General features: G+C 36.2%; 1 protein-coding gene across 1 annotated transcript; it reads right to left on the bottom strand.

Moving 5' to 3' along the window:
• Positions 1-4,620: 4,620 nt before the first annotated feature.
• LOC129718717 (uncharacterized) lies at positions 4,621-20,665 on the bottom strand. Its single transcript, XM_055669761.1, has 5 exons — positions 20,474-20,665; positions 20,358-20,402; positions 18,670-20,100; positions 18,086-18,415; positions 4,621-17,719 (listed from the first exon to the last, which is right to left on the bottom strand). The coding sequence occupies exons 1-5, from the start codon at positions 20,499-20,501 to the stop codon at positions 16,578-16,580; spliced, it is 2,976 nt and encodes a 991-aa protein (XP_055525736.1). The 5' UTR covers positions 20,502-20,665; the 3' UTR covers positions 4,621-16,577.
• Between the last annotated feature and the right edge of the window lie 353 nt (positions 20,666-21,018).

Raw genomic sequence — 21,018 nt, 5'->3', positions numbered from 1 at the left:
TTTGAAATGTGAACGTATAAACGACAAACCGGAAGAGGTTTGACGCTACAGATTACCGTAATATATATAGGGATACCATCCGTCCTGATTTAGCAGGACATGTCCTGATTTTGAGATCCGTTTGGAGCGTCCTGATTTATTTTACATATTTTAGCATTTGTCCTGATTTTTCTGAATGATGCCGGATGTTCAGAAATGTTGAAGATTGTTCAGTACTTATATTTTGACTCCGGAATGAAATGGCCTCATTTTGAACGATTTTTTTTCTTTGGTTGAATTTTGTCGAGAGAAATTGTCTAGTTCTTGCAACCCTCAACTATCTGACTTTTGGGTCCTAAAGCTATCCAGTTTTTTTCGCACCATAATGGCGGTTGCTATAATGCGTGTTCGTGATATGCGAACCTCTCTGCTTACGTCAGTTTTGGCATTTCTGAGGAATTGGCAACACAAGTGTTGCCAGATTTATTTCTCTTTTGATCAAATACGTGAAGACTTCAAATTAACATGAGCAAAGTTGTCAAAAGGGTGGATGATTTTATACTTAATTTTGCATTTTTGCGTCCGCCATTATGGTGCGTAAAAAGCTGGATACCTGTTTTTATATATCATTGGAAAAAGCCGCGTTTTTTGAGCAAAACGTGATTTTTAAAAAATGTTTCTCGTTTTCCTTATATTTTTAAATGAAGAATAAAAAATTGCTCGAAATGTCTTAAATGACATTTCGCGTACTTACAGTATATGGGAGAATTGTCATTTGAGGTATTTCGAGCGGTTTGTTATTCTTCATTTGAAACTCGAAGGATAACGATAAACATTTTTAAAAATCACGTTTTGTTCAGAAAATTGCACTCTTTCAACTGATATATGGAAATCAGAAAACCGTGTAATTTTAAACAGTTTTTAACAGTTCACGTGTGCTGCATTTTTTAGGTATCTACTAATGCCTAATGATTCAAAGTTGCAAAATTGTATCGTCCGAGAAATACTTTAAATAAATGAACGAGTGGCGTATTTTTAAGTGTAAATCTCAAATTACGTGTTTTATTCATTGATACCTTAAAAAAAAAGAACACCATATCAAATTTGTACCGGAAAAAGTTGTCCTGATTTTTAACCCCGACCAAATGGTAACCCTAAATATATATCCATTTCAAACATCTTTCAAGGGGCGGAGAGAAGCTTCTCATTGAAAACGGAGCTCTGTAAGGTCAGCACGCAGGATCAATTTTCATGTCTAGCTCTCCTCAATATTGTTTGCTTGTATATTTTTTTACTTTTAAAAAATTCATTAGAAAAAATTTAAAAAAATGCTGGAAAGCTCCTTTCCGCACCTTGGAAAGATGTTTGAAATGTAATAAAAATCGAATTATTAAAGTTTGTGTAATCAAAAATATGATTATTATATACCAATTTGTTCCTTTAATGTTCTTTACCCAATGATGTGTAACCATAGGCGCCGACTTTGGCAAGTGCAAGAAGCAACATTATAGCTTATTTGCTCAAAACTTGATGCAATACGGTATATTGAATACAACCATTCTGTGGAAAATTCTTGGAGGCTAAAAAAACTTGTGTGAAATGGGAGCGCTCTTTGTGACATTTGAAAGCTCTTGTATTCGAAAGCGGAAAAAAAACAATTTTTGGCGATGATTTAATGTTATTAAAATGAGCAATACAGCAATGGACTAAAAACATTTTGTTTTGCTTTGCTGAAAGAGGTTTGCGTTGAGGCTGTGGTTGAGATTTTCAACACATTAGTTCGGAGAGTCAATCTCGCTTGAAGTGATCTTTTTAGTTGTATTTGTTTTTTTTTTTTTTTTGTTACGATACTATACTACACAATTAAAAAAAAATAAGCGTTAACCGCTTTGGATATTTTTCAATAAAAAATTAAGAAGAATAGAGCTCCCCTAAGATTTTTCTTAGTTGCGCCTATGTGAAAACTATATGACTGTAGAGTATCTCTCCTACGAAAAAAAGTGCAAACAATATCAGCAAAAGAAAAACTTTACTAATAGGTAATGATAGTTTTCCTTACTGATAACTATAAGTAGTTACTGATGGTATTCCCATCCCAAGCATAGTGCATTCTTCATTCCGCTTACGCCCATTACCAACGTGGCTTCAGTCGCTGCTGGTGATGCGACATGCAAATAGTCGCAAGATAGTTCTGATGGTGCACCTCGAGTGCCAACTTTTACTAACCGGGACTTCACCCTAAACGAATCAAACTGAGCAGCTAATTGAAATCGTGTGTAATACTCTTAAGCCTTTAGTACACTCTTTGACCGAGCGTCAAATATTTGTCTCTTTTTGACAGATAAAAATTTGGTCAAAGATAATTATTTGTCACTCTCCGATTTTAACATGGGGCAAACACGGACAAACAACAACCATGATGTCAAATAAATTTGACCATTATGTCAGAAGGTCAAATATTTGACCATTATACAAAGAGTGTACTACAGGCTTTATGTTTTAGATCTGTCCCTCTCGCCATGGATGTTCTGTTCTTTGCCAGTCGGCAGTGAAACAAGGCCGCAGGAACAATTAAAATATACAAGGGAACATATAGTGTAGTGTAAAGAAAATTCACGGTCTTTTTACACGATTTTTTTTTACTTTTACGCGGATTCTGGAATTTGCGCGATTTTCGGAATTCACGCGGATTTTTCAGAGAAGTTTTTCATTTTCAAATCCCTTATTTAGACCGCCCGAAAAGTTTACTTAATTCAATGAGGTACTATAGGTTTACTGATTAGGCCTAACATGTTTATATTTTTCCTTGATATTTAGCTCGATCTACAGGGAAATAGCACTGCTATTGATTCTTTTTCGGAAGTTTTTCGGAACAATCTATATAATGTTACGTAACAATGTTGACCGGGTCCATTCTCACAATGCAATTTTAATCTTCTTCTTAATTTGCGGCTATTATTTAAAAACAGAAGCACAGCAGCACGTTCTTCACTTATCACCAATTTAAAACCAAAACTACCAATATCAAAGAAATCTCTGCCACTTTCGCGAAATCAATTTCATCGCGCGGGTTATGAATTTTCAACCAGTTTGATTTTTCATCCAATATTGGTTTCAAACTATTCAATGTTGACTTTTTGTCAAAACACCATTGAGTAATTTGAGTAAAAGCATGTCCAAAATAAATTAAGTTGAAATGACTCAGCGATAGCATTGCAAAACTACCCAACACGTAAGTTTTATAAGGTTTATATCATTTCAGGTAGTTTGTATCATCTGATAGATTTTGTTTTCCGTGTTGACTCATATGTCTTCTTCTTCCACCCCTGTATATTGGCCCTGACACGAGTAAAAAAGATTAAAATTTTTTATGGTTGTTCGCACCCAATGAGATATAAAAAAAGGTAAATAGAAGCACGCGTTGGGGTTGTGACGTAGATCTCCAAAAACAAGAAAAAGCCATCTGGAATTGTGTTCCGCACTGTTTAACGACGCAGGTAGACATTTTCAACCGTAAACTGTCATAACTTGAGAAAATTTCTTGAAAAAAATGTACCGAACATTGATTTTTGGGCATTGTTTTTTGACATCTACGTCATCACTGTTAACAAAAAAGAAGCCCTTTAAACCCGAGACTCAACCCATCTCCGCACCTTTCTATATTCCTACGAATCGCACCTACGCGAATTCTCATATGCAATTGTCAATTTATGTGTGAAAACAAAAGCAAAAATATTTCCTTCCTTCACTTTCGAAAGTAAAAACCAAACCAATATCAACAGGGTCGTCAGGGCCATTGGCCATCTTTGATCGAAAGGGTGGGTAATTGATTACCAATGGTACGGGGATGGTTTGAGTCTAGGGTTTAAAGGGCTTTTCTTTGTTAACTGTGATGACGTATAACTCCAAAAACATTACGGAAAAAACAATGTTCGGCAGACTTTTTTATTTTTCACAAGATTTGAACTGAAAATGCCCTGTCGTGCCATCACTGCGGAATACCGTTTCAAAAAGCATTTGCTCGTCGACCGAGATCTACGTCATATTGATTTATTACTGGAAAAAGCTAAAAAGTTAGATTGGGAAGATCGGTGGGAGTTCACCATTGACCACTTGTCTGTATTAATAGTGAAAAACAGGCAAAAACCACGTGCTTTTGGGTTGTGACGAAGATCTCTAAAAACAAGCAAATGCCATTTAACCCTTTAACGGGCGGCCGAAAAAATGTGATTAAAATTTATTGTTTATTTCTGATCACTGATCATAGCTCGTAATTATGAAGCAGAAAAAAACAAAAGTTGTTGGTGGCAATATAGTTGCCACTGCCTTATAAAGGGTTGATGTGGTATTCCGCATTGTTTATTGGTACAGGAACGCTTTGTCAGCCGTAAACTTTCATAACTTGTGATAAAATGTACCCAACATTGATTTTTGGACATTGTTTTTTCTAAGGCATCAATGTTGAGGACCCTTTAAATCTGAGACTCAAACCATCTCCGTACCTTTCTATACTCCATTGGGTATTCACCTGGCTCTTTATAGCATTATAGTAAAAAGAAAGCCGGAGCTTTAACCTTCACCCCACCCCCCATAAAAGGATTTCAATGTTCTCTGAAAAAAAAATATCCGAACAACACAAAATCACAGTGCCACATCACGTAAAAGTGACATGTGTTTTAATTATATTGTACACTAGTAACCGCGTCATTGCTACAACTGAACTAAATATTACATATACAAATTTTCGACATATTTCTACAATATGACTTTTGTGTTACATATCATTACGTCACTGTTGATTCTTCGATCATTTTAAATTAAGATTACTTTGGCCAATTACAGTTTGTACATTACAATACTTAAAGATCCTTTTCATAGAAGTTGTTCAGTAAGTTACTGAGTTTAAATATAAGTTTTTTTAGGAGATTTTCTATAGAACCTATATTGTCTAATTTATTCAACAAAATTATAAAATGACTGGCGTATGTTATCGTTGTATATTCGAATTGTTCGCATATTATTTATAAAATGTTTAATGAGTAATCCTCACGTTCAACACTATCCAAAACTACTGCTGAAGAATTATGAATAATAATCTATGTTCTATCAAAAAACTTTAGCTGCTTATAGAATATTGGAAGGCGTATTAGTTTCTATCATTGGTGATAGCCTGTCATTGGTATATATCAAAATGTATATCAATAATCTCTAAATATCACTACATTTTCGATAACATACTACTTAATTTTGGCGATGGTTATCCTATGGGCCTAATTACAGACTCTTCGACGAGCAGATGGTCGAGTCGTCTTGTCGACTTCTGTAATAAGACCCTATGACTACGGTTGCGTTACATACGTGTCACAAAACTAATGGGTGTGTGGTACATGGTGAGGCAAAACGATTTTTTCGCAAAATGGAGCTTCCACCATGAAAACTGGCAATTTATTAAAAACTGTTTCCCGCTATATTCCAAATAAAAATTTGTGGAACATGCTGGGATAAATTCTTTGCGAAAACTAATGGATAAATGGGGTGAAATTATTTTTCTGGTGGTTGTTTTTCTATACAATACAAAGTGGGAAATGTAAAAGCAAATATACAAAATCTATTAAATATGTGGCAAGTGTTCATTCTAATTTGAGAACTGTAATGCGGAAGAAGTATCATTGAGCAGCCAAGAAAATGACCTGTGTTAAAAGCAATCTATAATTATTACTGTAGCCAAATAATCTTCATCATTCGTGGCTCAATAAATTCAGATTTTGTTTATAGCATACCATTCTGCCCCACCTTCCCTTACAATTGATGAGAACTAAAGCATTTAATTTATATTACTTTCAACTAGTTTTTCTATTTGTAATAAAAATAACATATATTGGAATTATTACTAGAAAGATCATTCAATAGCTTATTGCCGTGTCTCGCCTGTAACTTTTGAACAGAATTCTTTGCTTACATCAGGATGTCTGTGTTTCCATCTTTCAAAAGGATTCGTATAGAGCAGAACTAGAATTATTACAGAAACAAGATTGTTTTTGTTTGCTTTTTTTCTTGCAACTGTCTAGATATCGATCTTATTGATAATTAAAAATTATCCACATTTACATAAACTCATGTGACGTTCGAAATAAATTACCATTCAAATTGTATTAGCTGGTATTATATCAATAAAATTGATACTTTCAAGTTTACAAATGTCCCTTCACCAACATGTCCTGCATCGCACACTGCTGAGTATTTGGGAGCATTTACTCACAAAAAATTTGCACCGCATCTTTTACAGTTTATTAAATAGTTAAATGTTATTTGGTGTAAATATAATAAATATGTTTAAGGCCAGTTATTGTTTCCAATATAAATTCTTATGTATAATTCTATTTTAGAAATATTCGATTTAGTATCGCTACTGTAACAGGAGTAACTTTTTGTTTGTTTTTTATGTTCGTTAATAGTTTTTGCCGTGACAGAAGTGAACTGAGATTTTTTTTTATTTAAACCCTCTACTAAGAACGCCCTAAGTTGGTAATGTATGTTTCCTTTTTCATAGTAATTTATTTATAATTATTGTCCCTAATCCATTTCTTAAAAATAAAAAAAAATCCTAAAAAAGAATCAACGTACAAATCTTTATAGTATTTTCCATTCTTATTTCTATTTATCATTTTAGAATAATGTTAATGCGCGTAAGTATTGCCTGTTTACTAGCAATTGTATGTTGTCTTTCTCCAAATATAAAAACATTCTAGCTCTATAAACGAGTCGCTTTACAAAACTAGCTCTGAAATTTCGTTTCATTGTTGCTTTGAAGCCATCACTGTAACGAGTGTGTGTGTGTGTTTGTTTCCATATAAGGCATTTATCAACCGATAGTATTATTCGTCGTAGTAGGTGTTTCAATATTGGTATTATTAACGATAATAGGGAGTAATAGTAGTAGTTGTAGTAGTAATAGTAGCAGTAGTAGTAGTAGCAGTAGTAGTAGTAATAATAGTAGTAGTTATAGTAACACTCAATATTACTAAATGTTCAAAGTTCATCCTGTGGCTCAATTTTATCCTCTCGGGGTAAAAGTACCAAATATTGGCGGTCGATTTCATCCTGACGTTCCATTTCCGCACGTCCCCAGGAAACTTCAGAGGCACCATGTTCAATTGCGGCAGCAGTAACGGTTGCATCTTGTCGCATCATCATTTCAACTCCATGACAATCATTAGTGTTTGCAAGACTTGACAAGCTACCGATCGAATTAGTAGCTGCTTCGTAATGTCGTTCATTGTAAAGCATACCACTAGTAATAGTGTGCGTTGTTGGTTGATAAAGTCGATCATGCATCATAGGAGGTGAATTGATCGCTTGCTCGTATTGTCGATTATCCAAGATGTAGGAGCTAGTAATAGTGCTAACCGGATAATAGTGTCGTTCATCCCGATACAATGGAACAGGGTTAGAGATATTATCTGTTGCTGCTACCAAACTTGTTTCGTACATGCGAGTGTCACGTGGCATCAAACCCGGAAATTCGTATCGTTCGTCTCTTGGAACTGGGATGTACTCGGATTGGAAGGTATTGTCGCTTGTAATGACAGTTGTAGCGGCAGTTGCCGGAGCTACGGCCTGTATTGTGACAGGCACTGGAAGAGCTGGCGTAGGTGTGATCGACTGATAATATCGTTCATCATCGAAAGTATCTGTTTTAATTTCGAATAGTTTGCCAATAGCACAATAGAAAAAAGGATTAACTATAAGAAAACGTTCACGACAAAATCCATTTATCATTTACACCAAGCCAAACAATTGATTCAGGTAGGATGCATTATTTGAAGACATCTGTACTTATATCGACAGTCGGATCTACTACTAACGACACTTAACGCTATATTTCGGTAGTCGGTTTTACTATAGAATACAACGTAATTAAAGCGTAACGGTGGATTCTCAAAAGGCGTCGAATTGAATCAACGCTTACAATATAATTAACCTATCTTACGATAACAAATACTTTACCATAACTACGTTGCAATACCTATGTCGCTTCTCGTGGTGCTAAAAGCAGATCAAAATTTGAGTATGTGAACAATTAATCAGAAAGTATCCTTAAAAAAATATATAAAAAATCTTTATTGACCGTTATTTAATGCAAAAAAAACCTTTTTAAGTATTACAAAAAAAAAATGTTCTGGGTGTACTGTCGAAATGGTGATAAATTCAAATGCTTTAAATTAAAGTTCAGGTTAATCTAAACAAGGGTTAAGAAAAACATTGGCTCTGTGTGTGTGTGTGTGTCGGAAATGATAAGCTTCAAACAATTCGAAAATCTTATATTCATTAACAACAAAATCATAAGCTTTCATTCTGTACACATATCATTTCCGGTTCTTTAAGGTTGCCAAGTATATAACTAAACGAGCTCTGAATAAGACGCACACTACCAGGAATGGCGTGTCTAAAAATCCATGTCGAATAGCGACATGTTTTCGGCGGTTCGGTATTAACTACTCAAAACTAATCATAAACGAGTATTCTACCTCTGCGTGAACGAGTCGAAAACCTCCAAAAGATGACTTTGTTGAATAACATGAATAATAAACAGAGCTAGTAGCAAGCTCGGAGTAAAATAATAATGACTTCAGCGACTTTTTTCAATAAAAAGTGGCTTGAAATTTTGTGTGTAACTTTTTTTTGAAACATGTGTATAAAACATAGGATGCAAAATGACGGATTCTCGAAGTAAATTCTTTACCATTATTTCACATTGAAATGGTTGTAATTATGTACGGATTTTAAATGCATTTATTTGATTTATTTACAGATGTGGAACTCTCACTTGCACAGCATCCTATGGAGACCCAAGCACGACGATGCAGAATATAACATCGCATTTTTTCACTCCTCTTCAATCAAGTGAAATAGGAGAGTAAAGTCGATTTATGACACTCCAATGGGAGAATCGGAAATATATATCATGGCAAAAAAAATAAGGTCAACGAAAGGCCTAATCGAACTGTCTAAACATTCGATAAATGAAAAGCACTATTCCAATATTTCGTCGGTCCCGTGCAACACTGGAACAACTCAAATTTTTTCACTTTTGAGTTTTTGATGGCAAACGAGGCCAAATATTGTTAGGTTTCATCCAACGAAACTACGTTTTAAAATTCCCAAAAAAAAACAGAGTGTTGCGATTAACGTCCAGATCGCAGCTCAAAAATACCTGCCAAACTATCCAATGAATGTGCGGTTGATCGAGACTCCGTCGATCGGTGCACCAACAAGCAAGGCCAGCAGCAGACAGCAGAACAGCAACTAACAGCAACCAGCAAGCCGCAGCAGATGATCCAGAGGGGCACTTTCTTCGGGTAAGTGATTACACCGGTGAGTAGTTTTAGACTCACTCAACTTTCAATTCAAATTTATTAACTTTGACCTTTATTTCAGGCGATCCACTTAATCCGACAATTTTATTGCAACTCAACTACTGCCAGCGGAACCACTCTATAAATATTGCCCAATTCCTACCAGTGTGTGTGCAAGGTGTAGTCTACACAAAAATGGGCCTCAACGCAGAGTGCGTTCACTGCTGAATTCTAAGCAATTGTTTAGAATTTTATGCCTAACCTGAACACAGAGTTATGAGAAGAAGTGCCTTTGCTGCACAAATCAAAATTTCGATATAAAGTTAGTAAAAGTAAGGTTTTACCTTGTACAACGTGCTCATAATATGTGCATAAGAGACTTCAAAGTGGTAGATAAGGTTTGGAAATCGTAAACTTTAAAGTTTTCTTGAAAATTGAAAAATAAATTCTCGACGTTAATTTTCAAGTGCGTTTTCTCGAAACTATGATTTTTGAGTTGTGCCAGTGTTGCACGAAACCGACGATATGTTTTAATACACCAATAGTTATTTAGAACTAAAATAGTGACTTTAGTGCTAATTTTGTCGTAAAATAGTAACTTAAATGTAGATCTGTGCGCCGTGGAGGATTTTTTTTTTGCGCACCGATGATTGTGTGTGCGAGATTTTTTCCTAATTCTAGAGATACCGCGAATCACAGCCGATGAGTGTAAGCTATCTTAATTTTTGAACATTTGAATTGTCGAAAAAAGGAAAGATGAAATTTTTTTCTATAAGAACATTCAAGCACCTTCAACTTTGATGTAAATTTTTTGAGTATCTAATGATCTTTTTCTAGACTAATCTTACCAGATTCTGAATAAAAAAAATGAAAATCTAATAGAAATCAAAAATAGCCATATTTCATCTTCACAGAACTCATCCTTATGTTCTATAACTTCGATGAACTATCGAATTTTCTTTTATTGTATATTATAGTAAGATAATATGGGTATTCATGTCGAGCTCGTAAACAAATACCCAGCCGTAAAAATACTCACCTCCATTGGCGAGTAATGGAAGATACGCAGTTTACGGCTGGGTATTCGTATACGAGCTCGATGTGAAGACCCCTAATATAAATGTCGAAAAGGCAAAGAAGGAATACGTAACAAAGCATTTAAACTATCTTTTAACTACAATCTGAACGATTTTCCGGGCATTCAGCATTCAATGTTGTTTGCAGATTTTTTATAATTTTCCATTGTTAGCATTCTGTCAAGCTTACAAAGACGTTTTTGCTCTCCATCCTGACATGTTTTGTTAATTCTGATTGTATCTGTATATAAAAGTACAAACGCACACATTATACGCAATAATTTAGAAGTGGTGCGAATAGCACGCCGATACGCGCCGCCGCCGATAATATCGGCCCACAAGTCTACTTTAGCGTCTTTTGACCGACATAGTAACTTTTAATAACTCAAAATTTATTTTTAATTTTAGTTTGCGATAGATGATAAAAGTAACTTTGAAATAGTGACAAATCCCTGACGCTACTAACAGTACTCAGAGAGAGATAGGCGGAAAGAATGTTGTGAAGCAAACGAACTGTCAAAATCAAAACCAAACGAACAAGAAAGATAACAACACATTGAGAGGTATTGCAATCAGGTACAATCAGGGGGATGGCAACATGCTATCTCTTTCTATGTTGAATGAGTGAAGAGTCTTCCCGATTAAAGTGAAAAGTATTTGGAACATTTACTGGGCGCCTGCCTCGGGGCTTTATTTTTAACTAAAGCCCAGATATGTTGCCTACTGTCAAACGTGTAGCATTTTGATAGGACTAGCAATACTCAGAGGGAGAGATATGCGAAGAGAGAGTTGTGAGCCAAACGAACAAGTCAAAATTCGAGCCAAACGAACATGAACCTTTCAACACATTGAAAGGTATTGCAATAAGGTTCAATAAAGAATATATCTATTTTTACACGTTTTTCATGTTTTATTGCTAAAACATGAATTGAGAATGCTCCGAAGTTGCTTCATCACAGTCATTTTTTAACTGGTTGTTCACAAACCCTTTGTATGGTCTACAGAATAATGATGAAAGTATATAAAATTAATCATAAACATAAAATTTAACACCTTCACGGTTTTTGTGATGCACTTTATTATTCCCCAGGACTTCCACTCTCACCATCAGTTATACGAGCCGAATAAAAAAGTTAGTGAACATTGCGCTTTGAGAAGAGATATGGCACCTCTGATATGTGAAACCTAGTTGCCAAATCAGCGATTATTTTTATCGCTTATCTCTCCCTCTGAGGATCTCTAGATAGTAGCGAACCTATACATTAGAGAAATGACAAGACACTCACCGTTAAGGCAACTGTCAACATCAAAACGGGCGAGCTGTATAAATTTGCATTGCCGTTACCCGTTTTGATGTTGACAGTTGCCTTAACGGTGAGTGTCTTGTCATTTCTCTAATGTATAGGTTCGCTACTAGATAGGACTGCCATCTCCTTGGGTACAATATAGGACGTGTTTATTTGCATACGTTTTTTTTTTGTTCTATTGCCAAACAATGAATTAAGAGAGCTTAAAAATTGTATTATTAGTGATTTTCAAGCGGAGGACCGGGGAACTTCATAGCCGCAAGGTTACAGAATCCGCGTGGATAAGCGGGTGGTCAGGAGTTCGAATCTTAATAGGGTCAGGCCACTTGGTTGTCAAAGGACTTTAACATGGGTTTACTCTCAGGCTCCCCACTCCATATACCTTTCCTTCAAGCTGAATTGTATAGTACCCCTGATGACTTTCATCCTAACAAAAATAAGTCCCTCTTATAAGAAAACTAGTTTGAGTAACGTATAATAGTTCTCTTCAGGGAATTGTAATTATGGCGCGGCCTTGGCTGGAGGAGCGAGGTTTCGATAAGACTCTCCTTCCTCTTGACAAAATAACTCCTTCTTATGATAAAACTGATCTCAAGAATATTTTTATTCTCTCCAGGGAATTGTAATTGGCGATATTGGCACGGGGAACGAGGTTTCGATAAGACTCCTTCCTCTTGACATAATAAAGTCCCTCTTAGAAGTCACCTGGCCAGGCTCGGTATAGTAGAGCAGTAAGCTTGAAACGGAAAGGGTAATAATAAGTACTCACAAGCACGGATATGAATAACAAGCGTATCATTTTTACTTCAATAGTGATGCTGTCAATTATATGAAGTGCGGAGTACAGAAAACACCTGGGCAATATCACAATAGATCAAATGTCTCTAGTCGCGGTGATGACTTTATATAGAGAAAAAAAAGCGAAGGTTCACGAACCTCCTGTAAGGCTAACAAAATAATGATCAATTGTAGTTAAAGTGTATAAAATTAAACAAAAACATAGAACTTAACACCTTCACGGTTTTTGCGATGCATATTAGTATTCCCCAGGACTTCCATCGTCACCACCGATTATGCGAGTCGAGTGAAAACGTTAGGCGACATTGCGCTTTGAGAAGAGATCTGGTATTTTTGATATGTGAAACCCAGTTGCCAAGTTGGTTTTTTTCATCGTCTATCTCTCTCTCTCTCTCTCTCTGTATGACTACCCCCTAAATTCAAGCATATTAATAAGGAGAGGAAAATAAACTAACAAGGATTCCTCGAGTACCTGCGAGCGAAACGGGAGGAGCTTAGCGCGTAGAAGCGACGTCGAATGTCTCTAGTCGCGGTGATGACTTTATATAGAGAAAAAAAATCGAAGGTTCACGAACCTCCTGTAAGGCTAACAAAATAATGATCAATTGTAGTTAAAGTGTATAAAATTAAACAAAAACATAGAACTTAACACCTTCACGGTTTTTGCGATGCATATTAGTATTCCCCAGGACTTCCATCGTCACCACCGATTATGCAAGTCGAGTGAAAACGTTAGGCGACATTGCGCTTTGAGAAGAGATCTGGTATTTTTGATATGTGAAACCCAGTTGCCAAGTTGGTTTTTTTCATCGTCTATCTCTCTCTCTCTCTCTCTCTGTATGACTACCCCCTAAATTCAAGCATATTAATAAGGAGAGGAAAATAAACTAACAAGGATTCCTCGAGTACCTGCGAGCGAAACGGGAGGAGCTTAGCGCGTAGAAGCGACGCCCGGTGCGGTGACTGCCTGGTTCCGTGTACTGGAAATTTTGTCATCTACCATAATCAGCGGGTCCAGATTCAAGTTCAACTAGAATGTGGCTTTTACTCCCACAGAGGGTGATAGTCCCGTATAACGGCGCTGATGGTAGCAAAGTTTTCTTTGGAGTCGTGTTGCTTGATAGTGCAGCACCAAGTGGGAGCTAAACTCCTTCTAAAGCTTAATATCACCACGAGACCGATAGCGAACAAGTACCGTGAGGCAAAGTTGAACAGCAATTCCTATGTAACTCTACGCCCAACTAGCCCTGGATAAACCAAATTTAGGTATACTAACTAATATTCTGCAGAGAGGTATTCTGCATTATGAAGAACCATCATGCAAGAAATTAACGATCTTGGACATCATTTACCCCCTTGACGATAATAGAGCCGATACCCTATTAAAATATAATTTTTATCTTAACGTAACAACTGGGGTGACATTGCGCATTTCGTTTCGAGCAACTCGAACAAAACTAAATGATCCCTGGGGGCGTTATGTTTCGGTTTTCGTATTTTTTTCGACTTTGCGGGTTAGATGAGCCGCAGGGCAAATGACAATGACAGCACCTTTTAAGCTTAAAGCATACCTGGCAGTATGTGACCTACTCGAAAATCGTTCGAATCGAGCTGCGCAATGCCACCCCTGCATGCTTATCAATTTTCAAGTGTTTTGAAATTTTCGCCATACACGAGGTTTTCGACTGGTGAAAACGCAGAATACATTTTTCGACGTACATTACTTACGAGTCCTAAAACATTGTTTCAAATACTATCCCTGCACACTACACATTGAAACGTGTGAATATGTGTACACAAATTATTACAAAAAAGTTCGTTATATCATTCACTATTGAACACAACAAATGGGTGAATTGGAAAGTAGTTGTCAACAATAACATGAAACTGGTTACAAAAACATTAGCAATGGATCGGAGATTGCGGGTTCGTGTCCCGTCTGGACGAGCATTATTAGCATCCTCGAAAAAATCACATACATTGCCTACTTTATAACTTAAAACATTAGCAAAAGAAATTTAAAAAAACTCATCAGGGTATCAAAAATCTAAGAATAAAAAAATCAATGTACAGAAAAAATAGTTAATAAATTGTAAGATTGATAAAGTGCAAAAAGGAAATTTTAACAATGTATCATAGTCAACATAAGTCAAGGAAAAAGAAGGTGCTGCTGATCGCTGACATTTAAAAATTTTATTTTGATAAAAAAAATCTTTCACTGTAAATATCTTTAATGTGCTAATGTGCGACTAGGATGTCGTCATAAACTTGCAACTAATATAGAATAATTCCACTCCCAATCTTAATATTGAACAAACCCCATGAACTCGATTCGACGAGTTTCATGATAGTTTCCTTTATGGAAAAAAAATCATCATTCTAATTTAAATACTAACATGTTTAGTTAAATTTTCGAACCAAGATGAATTTAAACTGGTTAGCTGAAAAAAACAGAATCGAACGATTTGAAAAACGCTATTTCCATGATTGAATAAGTTAAATGAAGAGGCAGTGTTCGAACGTTCAAATCGATTCGAACAAAAACGGGAATCCAAATCTTCGATACTTTCGTACGTGAATAAGTGAAATCAAATAACGTAAGTAATCGTGTATAACAATGAGCGTAATGACTTTATCTTTAAGGTTTCATATCCATGAGATCAACATGACTACGATATATTGGAATGAAATGAAAATAACCAAACATTAAACAGGCAACATCATTTTAACTAACGGAAATACAGTAGAACAACCACAAACAAAACGAGCATATATTGATAAACTTTGTCGTTGCAAACGCGTACGCATTGTTTTCAGCCATTTGAAGCAGAATAAAATTTTAATATTATTTCAATAACAAGTAAATGCAAGTAAATTAAAACCCAACAGAATTCTTGTTATGCGGTATTTAAATTATCAACTAACATCACCGCAAAAAGCAACCAGTTTTCACTATTACAAATGGTAATGCCGACCATCTCAAAGAAGCCGGTGACATACGACCAATAAAATTTGCTAAAACGGTTTTTTATTTCGGATAATCATTTGGGTCTAAATTGGTAACAGTTGCTCAATTGCGAAAAAAAAACAATTTTTTTTCGCGAATTTGACATGCACTCCACTATTGATTAAATTTGTAGCAGCACTTTTTCTACCTTGAAATATTTAGGATTTTTTCTATCATTTTCACGTGCTACTAATTATTCTACACGAAACTAGCAATCGCAAATATACGACTACTAATTATAATTGAATAGCTTAATGAAAACAAAGCAATTGTTTTTTCAGTGTTTCACATTTTATTTCAGATTCACACTAAAATTATTTCATTTGAAGTGTTTACTATAGATGTATCCATCACATGCAAATGTGATGCTAATAATATTCATACATTTTTGAATGAAGCATATAGTTCTTTATCAATATCAATTTGTCAGCATATTGTTCATGAAATAGTACTGTCTAATTGTTGTTGCTAGATAATTCACTTATCCAACAAACTGAATTAGATGAAAAGATTACTCTATTATTTTCTGGATATATGTATTTATTGAAGGTTGATTCCAAATAAAGTTTTAAAACTGATCTAATTATTATCGTTACAAATCGATTTACTCAATTACAATCAAAACATGTTTTTCAGCTTACAATCCTAAACATTGTTTAAAATAAATAAATACTTCTGTTTTACCGGAACCTAACTGACCGGTTGTTTGTTTTATTTCGTTATTTACTTCAAGTGTTTGCATATACAGCTTCAATGCCGATAATAGTTTGAGATTTAAATTTACGTAATTCGACCGTACTAGTCAACGTTTTCTAAAATAAAAGCATCAAATGATTCTTATCTCTTGATATTTCGTAACTTGTAGAGTAGAAGTTGCAAATACGCTGAAGAGTATCATACATTAATTTCTCTATGCCTAAAAATCCACTTCCTTATTAAAGATATTCCCAACTATGAAGAGGGAAAAAGGAAGGGAGCTGTCCTGACACATACAAGATTATAATTTCTTGTAAATACTTAATTTCTTCACATTTTTTTCTGCATGCACACCATTTTAAAAACGGCGGCTAAAAATGCTACCAGCGAGGCGGCTGCCCGTATTTGAATTTTGGGAATTAGAATTATTCCATTTATTACCAGCATTACCGGAGTTGAAACCGCCACTGTTATTAGAATTACCACCGCCAAAATTTCGGCCAGTATTCGTATTAAATTCACCAAAGGACATACCACCTCCCTGGTTGCCAGTATTAAATGGTTTATTCGGACGATTTTGGTTGAAGTTATTTCCCTTGTTGCCACCAAAGTTTCCGTTGCTATTATCATCATCGAAATTACTATTCTGGTTTCGATTATTAAAGTTACCACTGAACTGATTGCTACCGCCAAATCGGTTATTGCCACTACTGCCGCTATTATTTCCGCCACCGAACGAGTTAAAATTATCGTTCTGGTTGCGGTTACCGCCGAAGTTACGGTTGTTGCCGCTTGAGAAGTTATCGTTGCTACGATTATTACTAAAGTTGTCGCTAAAATTATCGCTGGCAAAATTGTTACGATTATTGCCAAAGTTGTTACCACCTCCAAAGGTGTCATTGTCGAAGTTATTGTTGCGATTATTTTGATTACGATTTTGATTCGGGTTGCGGTTAAAATTTCCGCCACCTTGGTTCCTATTCTGATTCACGATGCTACCAACTCCAAGGTTACTTTGTTGAACGCGGTTTCCCTGATTTGGGTTTTGGTTTGTACGGTTCTGATTTACGTTACCACCGTCAACATTAGCACCACGATTCTGGTTGATTGGTTGATTGGCACGGTTAGCCATATTTTGACCACCACGGTTTTGATTCAGCCCGGGGGCATTTTGGAAGTTACCACCAGCGTTATTGTTACCAAAGCTATTGTTGGCATTGCCACGATTCTGATTTTGATTCTGGTTCATGTTTCTTCCTTGGCCACGGAAATTTCCTGGACCGCCTTGGTTATTACGATTACGATTGCCGAAACCACCGTCGCCAAAGTTGTTTGAATTTGCGATTGGTGGATCGGGATCGTTGAACGAGTTCTGGTTAGAAGCCAGACTCTCGCCAACGTTCTTGCCAGACATGAACGCGAGACGCAACAAGTCTTGAATAGCTTGGGGATTGTTCAGATTGTTATTGGGATTGAAGCCACCAGGGCCTTGATTAAAACCTGTAAAATGAGACGTCGTTTGAATTACATTGCAATTTGAGTGAAGACAAGGTTGTAAGATGCTACACATTTCAGTATAAACTTCATAGTTTATAATAAACACGAGACATTAATGATGCTCAAATTAGTCGAATAATTCATCCACAATAAGATTATAAACTTTGAAGTGAACTAAAAATGCAGTTCATGCTGAACTGTATGTTTAGGATAAAAACTCTGGCAGGTAATAGAGGAATGATGAAAGGAACAGCGGGATTGTGATGATTGTATAAAACCATTGACGTATATACTTAATGTTGCTCTAGAGGGATATCCATAAGGATCTGAAACATAAAAGCAAAGAAAAAAAAGTATCCGATATCTTACCAGGTCCATTGAGGCGTGGACGTTTGTTCATGGGGCCTCCTTGATTCATTGGAGTCTTCTTAAGCATGTCTGGATTTTGAGAAATAATCTTGGCGATGCCGTTTAGCACACGAGTATCATCTTCATCATAGAGACGCATATTGACTGGTTCATCAATCCTTTCTACTCTACCTTTAGGAAAAGGATGGTTTGGGGTTTCCACGTTCAACAATTTCTCAGCATCGGCCGGATCATTGAGCTCAATGTAAGCAACTAATCGCGATTTCTTAACAATGCGATTAATCTTACCAACGAAAGGCTTGATTTTTTTGAATAATGCATCCTCCGACACTAGACCAAAAGAGAAACACAGGTTGAATGTATTTTTTTTGCAACTTATTCAAAAATGCAATGAAGTAATGTTCAGTTCGGCTATGTTTGCCAATTAAAACTTTGATTTTTCTATAAACAACAGAAGTTATTGCATTCTGCGGCAGAAATGTGTAAAACCCTTTACAAATCATTTCCCCTTGCCGAAATTAGGCTTCCGTTGTTTATAACTTGCCGTTTAAGACATAATGAGCATTAGCAACTAGATTACTTACGATAAGGAATTTTTGTTAGTTTTAATGTTTTCTCCTCATTGAAAAACTCTTCTCCTCTCAATGGTAGTACATGCAAACGGTGTCCGCCAAAAAATTTATGATCCAAAAACTGGCACGCGTTATCAGCGCTGTCAGCGAAAGTGTAATAAATAATGAATGTCTTTACTGGGTGTGGTGCACTGGTTCGATAGGGAAGAATTTGAGGTGAAAACATAAACTTGATTGGTCCATGTTGTGCGAAATAACGTTTCAAATCCAGTGGCGGACAGTTGAAAGGTACGTTTCCGACAAAAACGGGATAAAAGGCTTCCAATTTCTTGAGTACGGCTAACTGTTCCTTAGTTTTTTCTTCAGGTTCAACTGGTTTACCATCCTCGTTAGTTTTCAATTTACGTTTTTGTGCTTGTGGGCGAAGCACCAGCGGTCCATCATATTTTTTCACCGTAACTTCTTTAGTAGCTTCCTTATTTTCCTCTGTCGCAGCAGGAAAAGTGGTGCAAGCAAGTGCTTTTTCAACGGAATCAGCAGACTTAAAACAAACTATAGCTGCGTCAATACAATTACGGCGATTGACAAAATCGATATCACCAAACTGTTTGAAGTGATCATACACTTGCTCTTCGGTAGTAGTTTTGTCCAGAGATGTTACATAAACAGATGTTTTATAATTTGGAATCAATGCCGATCCGAGATGTAAAGCATGAATTCGTTTATCTTCAAAAACGCGTCCATTCAAAGCTTCAGCAGCTTTGACTGCCTGCTCTTCAGTTTCGTAAAAAATACGAGCATAATTTGAGGCGTTCTGGCTCATATTATTTGAAACAGCTTCGGTTATGGTACCACCTTCAGCACATTGTTTCTTCATCTCTTCTTTATCTTCAATCCACTTGTTTGGTATGTTAAGTAATTGAACGCGGTTACGGTTACGGAAGAAAAGCTTTGCCGCACGCCAAATATCAAGGTGCTGATTTTGGTCTCGTTGATTAACATCATGCGCATTGAAGCCAGCTGCTTTCAGCGTTTCCAAGATGGCTGCCTTGTCCGAATCCTTTTCCGGGCAAATGTAACAAAGGGGATAAAACAGCAAAATCGAAGTAGGTTCAACGCCCGCTTCTTTAACCTTATCCCAAAGTTGCTCCTCCGTTGCATTTTCGTCATCGACAACAATAACAAAGGTATCACGCCGAATGTGACGGATAGTGATATATTCTAGATGCATGCGAAGACGCCGTTCACGCAGAAATGACCCTTCTTTTTCAGCAAGAGCCTTGGTAGCTACCTCCTTATCCTTGAAAAGGAGCATAGCTAGCGTGTACTTACGATAATGGAAGATTTCCACATTTTCGATATCAAAATCACTAAAATGGTCACGGAGCTGTTGCTCAGTCACATCCCAAGGCAAATTACCTACGTTCAATTTACGTTGATGTTCTGAAAGATAATTGATATATTGACACAAGTTAGATTTTCACATGGAGCGGATCTTCGCAACGCCGTCGATATGTACAGTTGATAAAAAAAACAATACTTAGCGAAATAACGAAAGTTGAGTATGGAAAATTCGGAAATAGAAGCGGCGCCATTTTGTTTTAATCATTTGGTTGGCGATAGTACTATGCATTGGGGTAACGTCGCCATTTTTGACTACGCAAGATCTCAATACCTATTGAATATAAAATTTTACTTACCATTGTCGGGTTTTGGTGCTTCTGTCTCATTTTCGGTATTTTTTTCTGCAATTGGCAATTCCAACGACATAACTTATAATATAGTACTTTATGGGTATGTATATGCAAGTGCTTACCAGCAGGTTTCATTTCCACGTCAGTCATTTTTTCACCTAGATTAGATTGAATCGCACTTAAATCAGTTTAAGTGATATGAAAAATAGTATGAATTAATAATTTTTTTTAATTTAATTTTCCTTAAACGAAGAGCTACACAACACTGATGTTCACAGCACGAAGGGTGACGAACAACTCGCTCGATTTGAGATTAGCATTGGTCGATACCGTATACTTTCGAAATCGATACCCGGAGCAGGGATGTCAGGTCTTTTTTTTTAAAAAATCTCCACGAGAGTACGAGAGTCTTCACGATCAGCGAAAATATGTCTTCACGTGTCTTCCCGCTCGAGGCCCAAATGAAAACTGGCAAATTCGCGTTGACGGTGTTGCTGATATTTTTTTGGTTTTTGCATGCGAAAAAGAAGGAAGGAAATATTTTTGCTTTTGTCATCACGCAGATTTTGACAATTACATATGAGTGTTCACGTAGGTGCGAAGAGCCTTCAAAATCTCTTTCAACACGAATAACCCGAATTGCAAACTGACGAGCGAAAAAAGGTCG

This window comes from Wyeomyia smithii, chromosome 1, assembly GCF_029784165.1.
Source record: "Wyeomyia smithii strain HCP4-BCI-WySm-NY-G18 chromosome 1, ASM2978416v1, whole genome shotgun sequence".
Taxonomy (NCBI): Eukaryota; Metazoa; Arthropoda; class Insecta; order Diptera; family Culicidae; genus Wyeomyia; species Wyeomyia smithii.
Note: the sequence above shows the minus strand (reverse complement) of the source record. Positions and strands in the feature narration are given on the sequence as shown.

Excerpts from the sequence above, each read along its gene's own strand:
- LOC129718717 (XM_055669761.1), bottom strand. The coding sequence starts at position 20,501 with ATGACTGACGTGGAAATGAAACCTGCTG. Across the intron at positions 20,101-20,357 it reads AGCACCAAAACCCGACAATG|AACATCAACGTAAATTGAAC; the intron begins GTAAGTAAAATT and ends ATTATCTTTCAG. Across the intron at positions 17,720-18,085 it reads TCCACGCCTCAATGGACCTG|GTTTTAATCAAGGCCCTGGT; the intron begins GTAAGATATCGG and ends CTCATTTTACAG.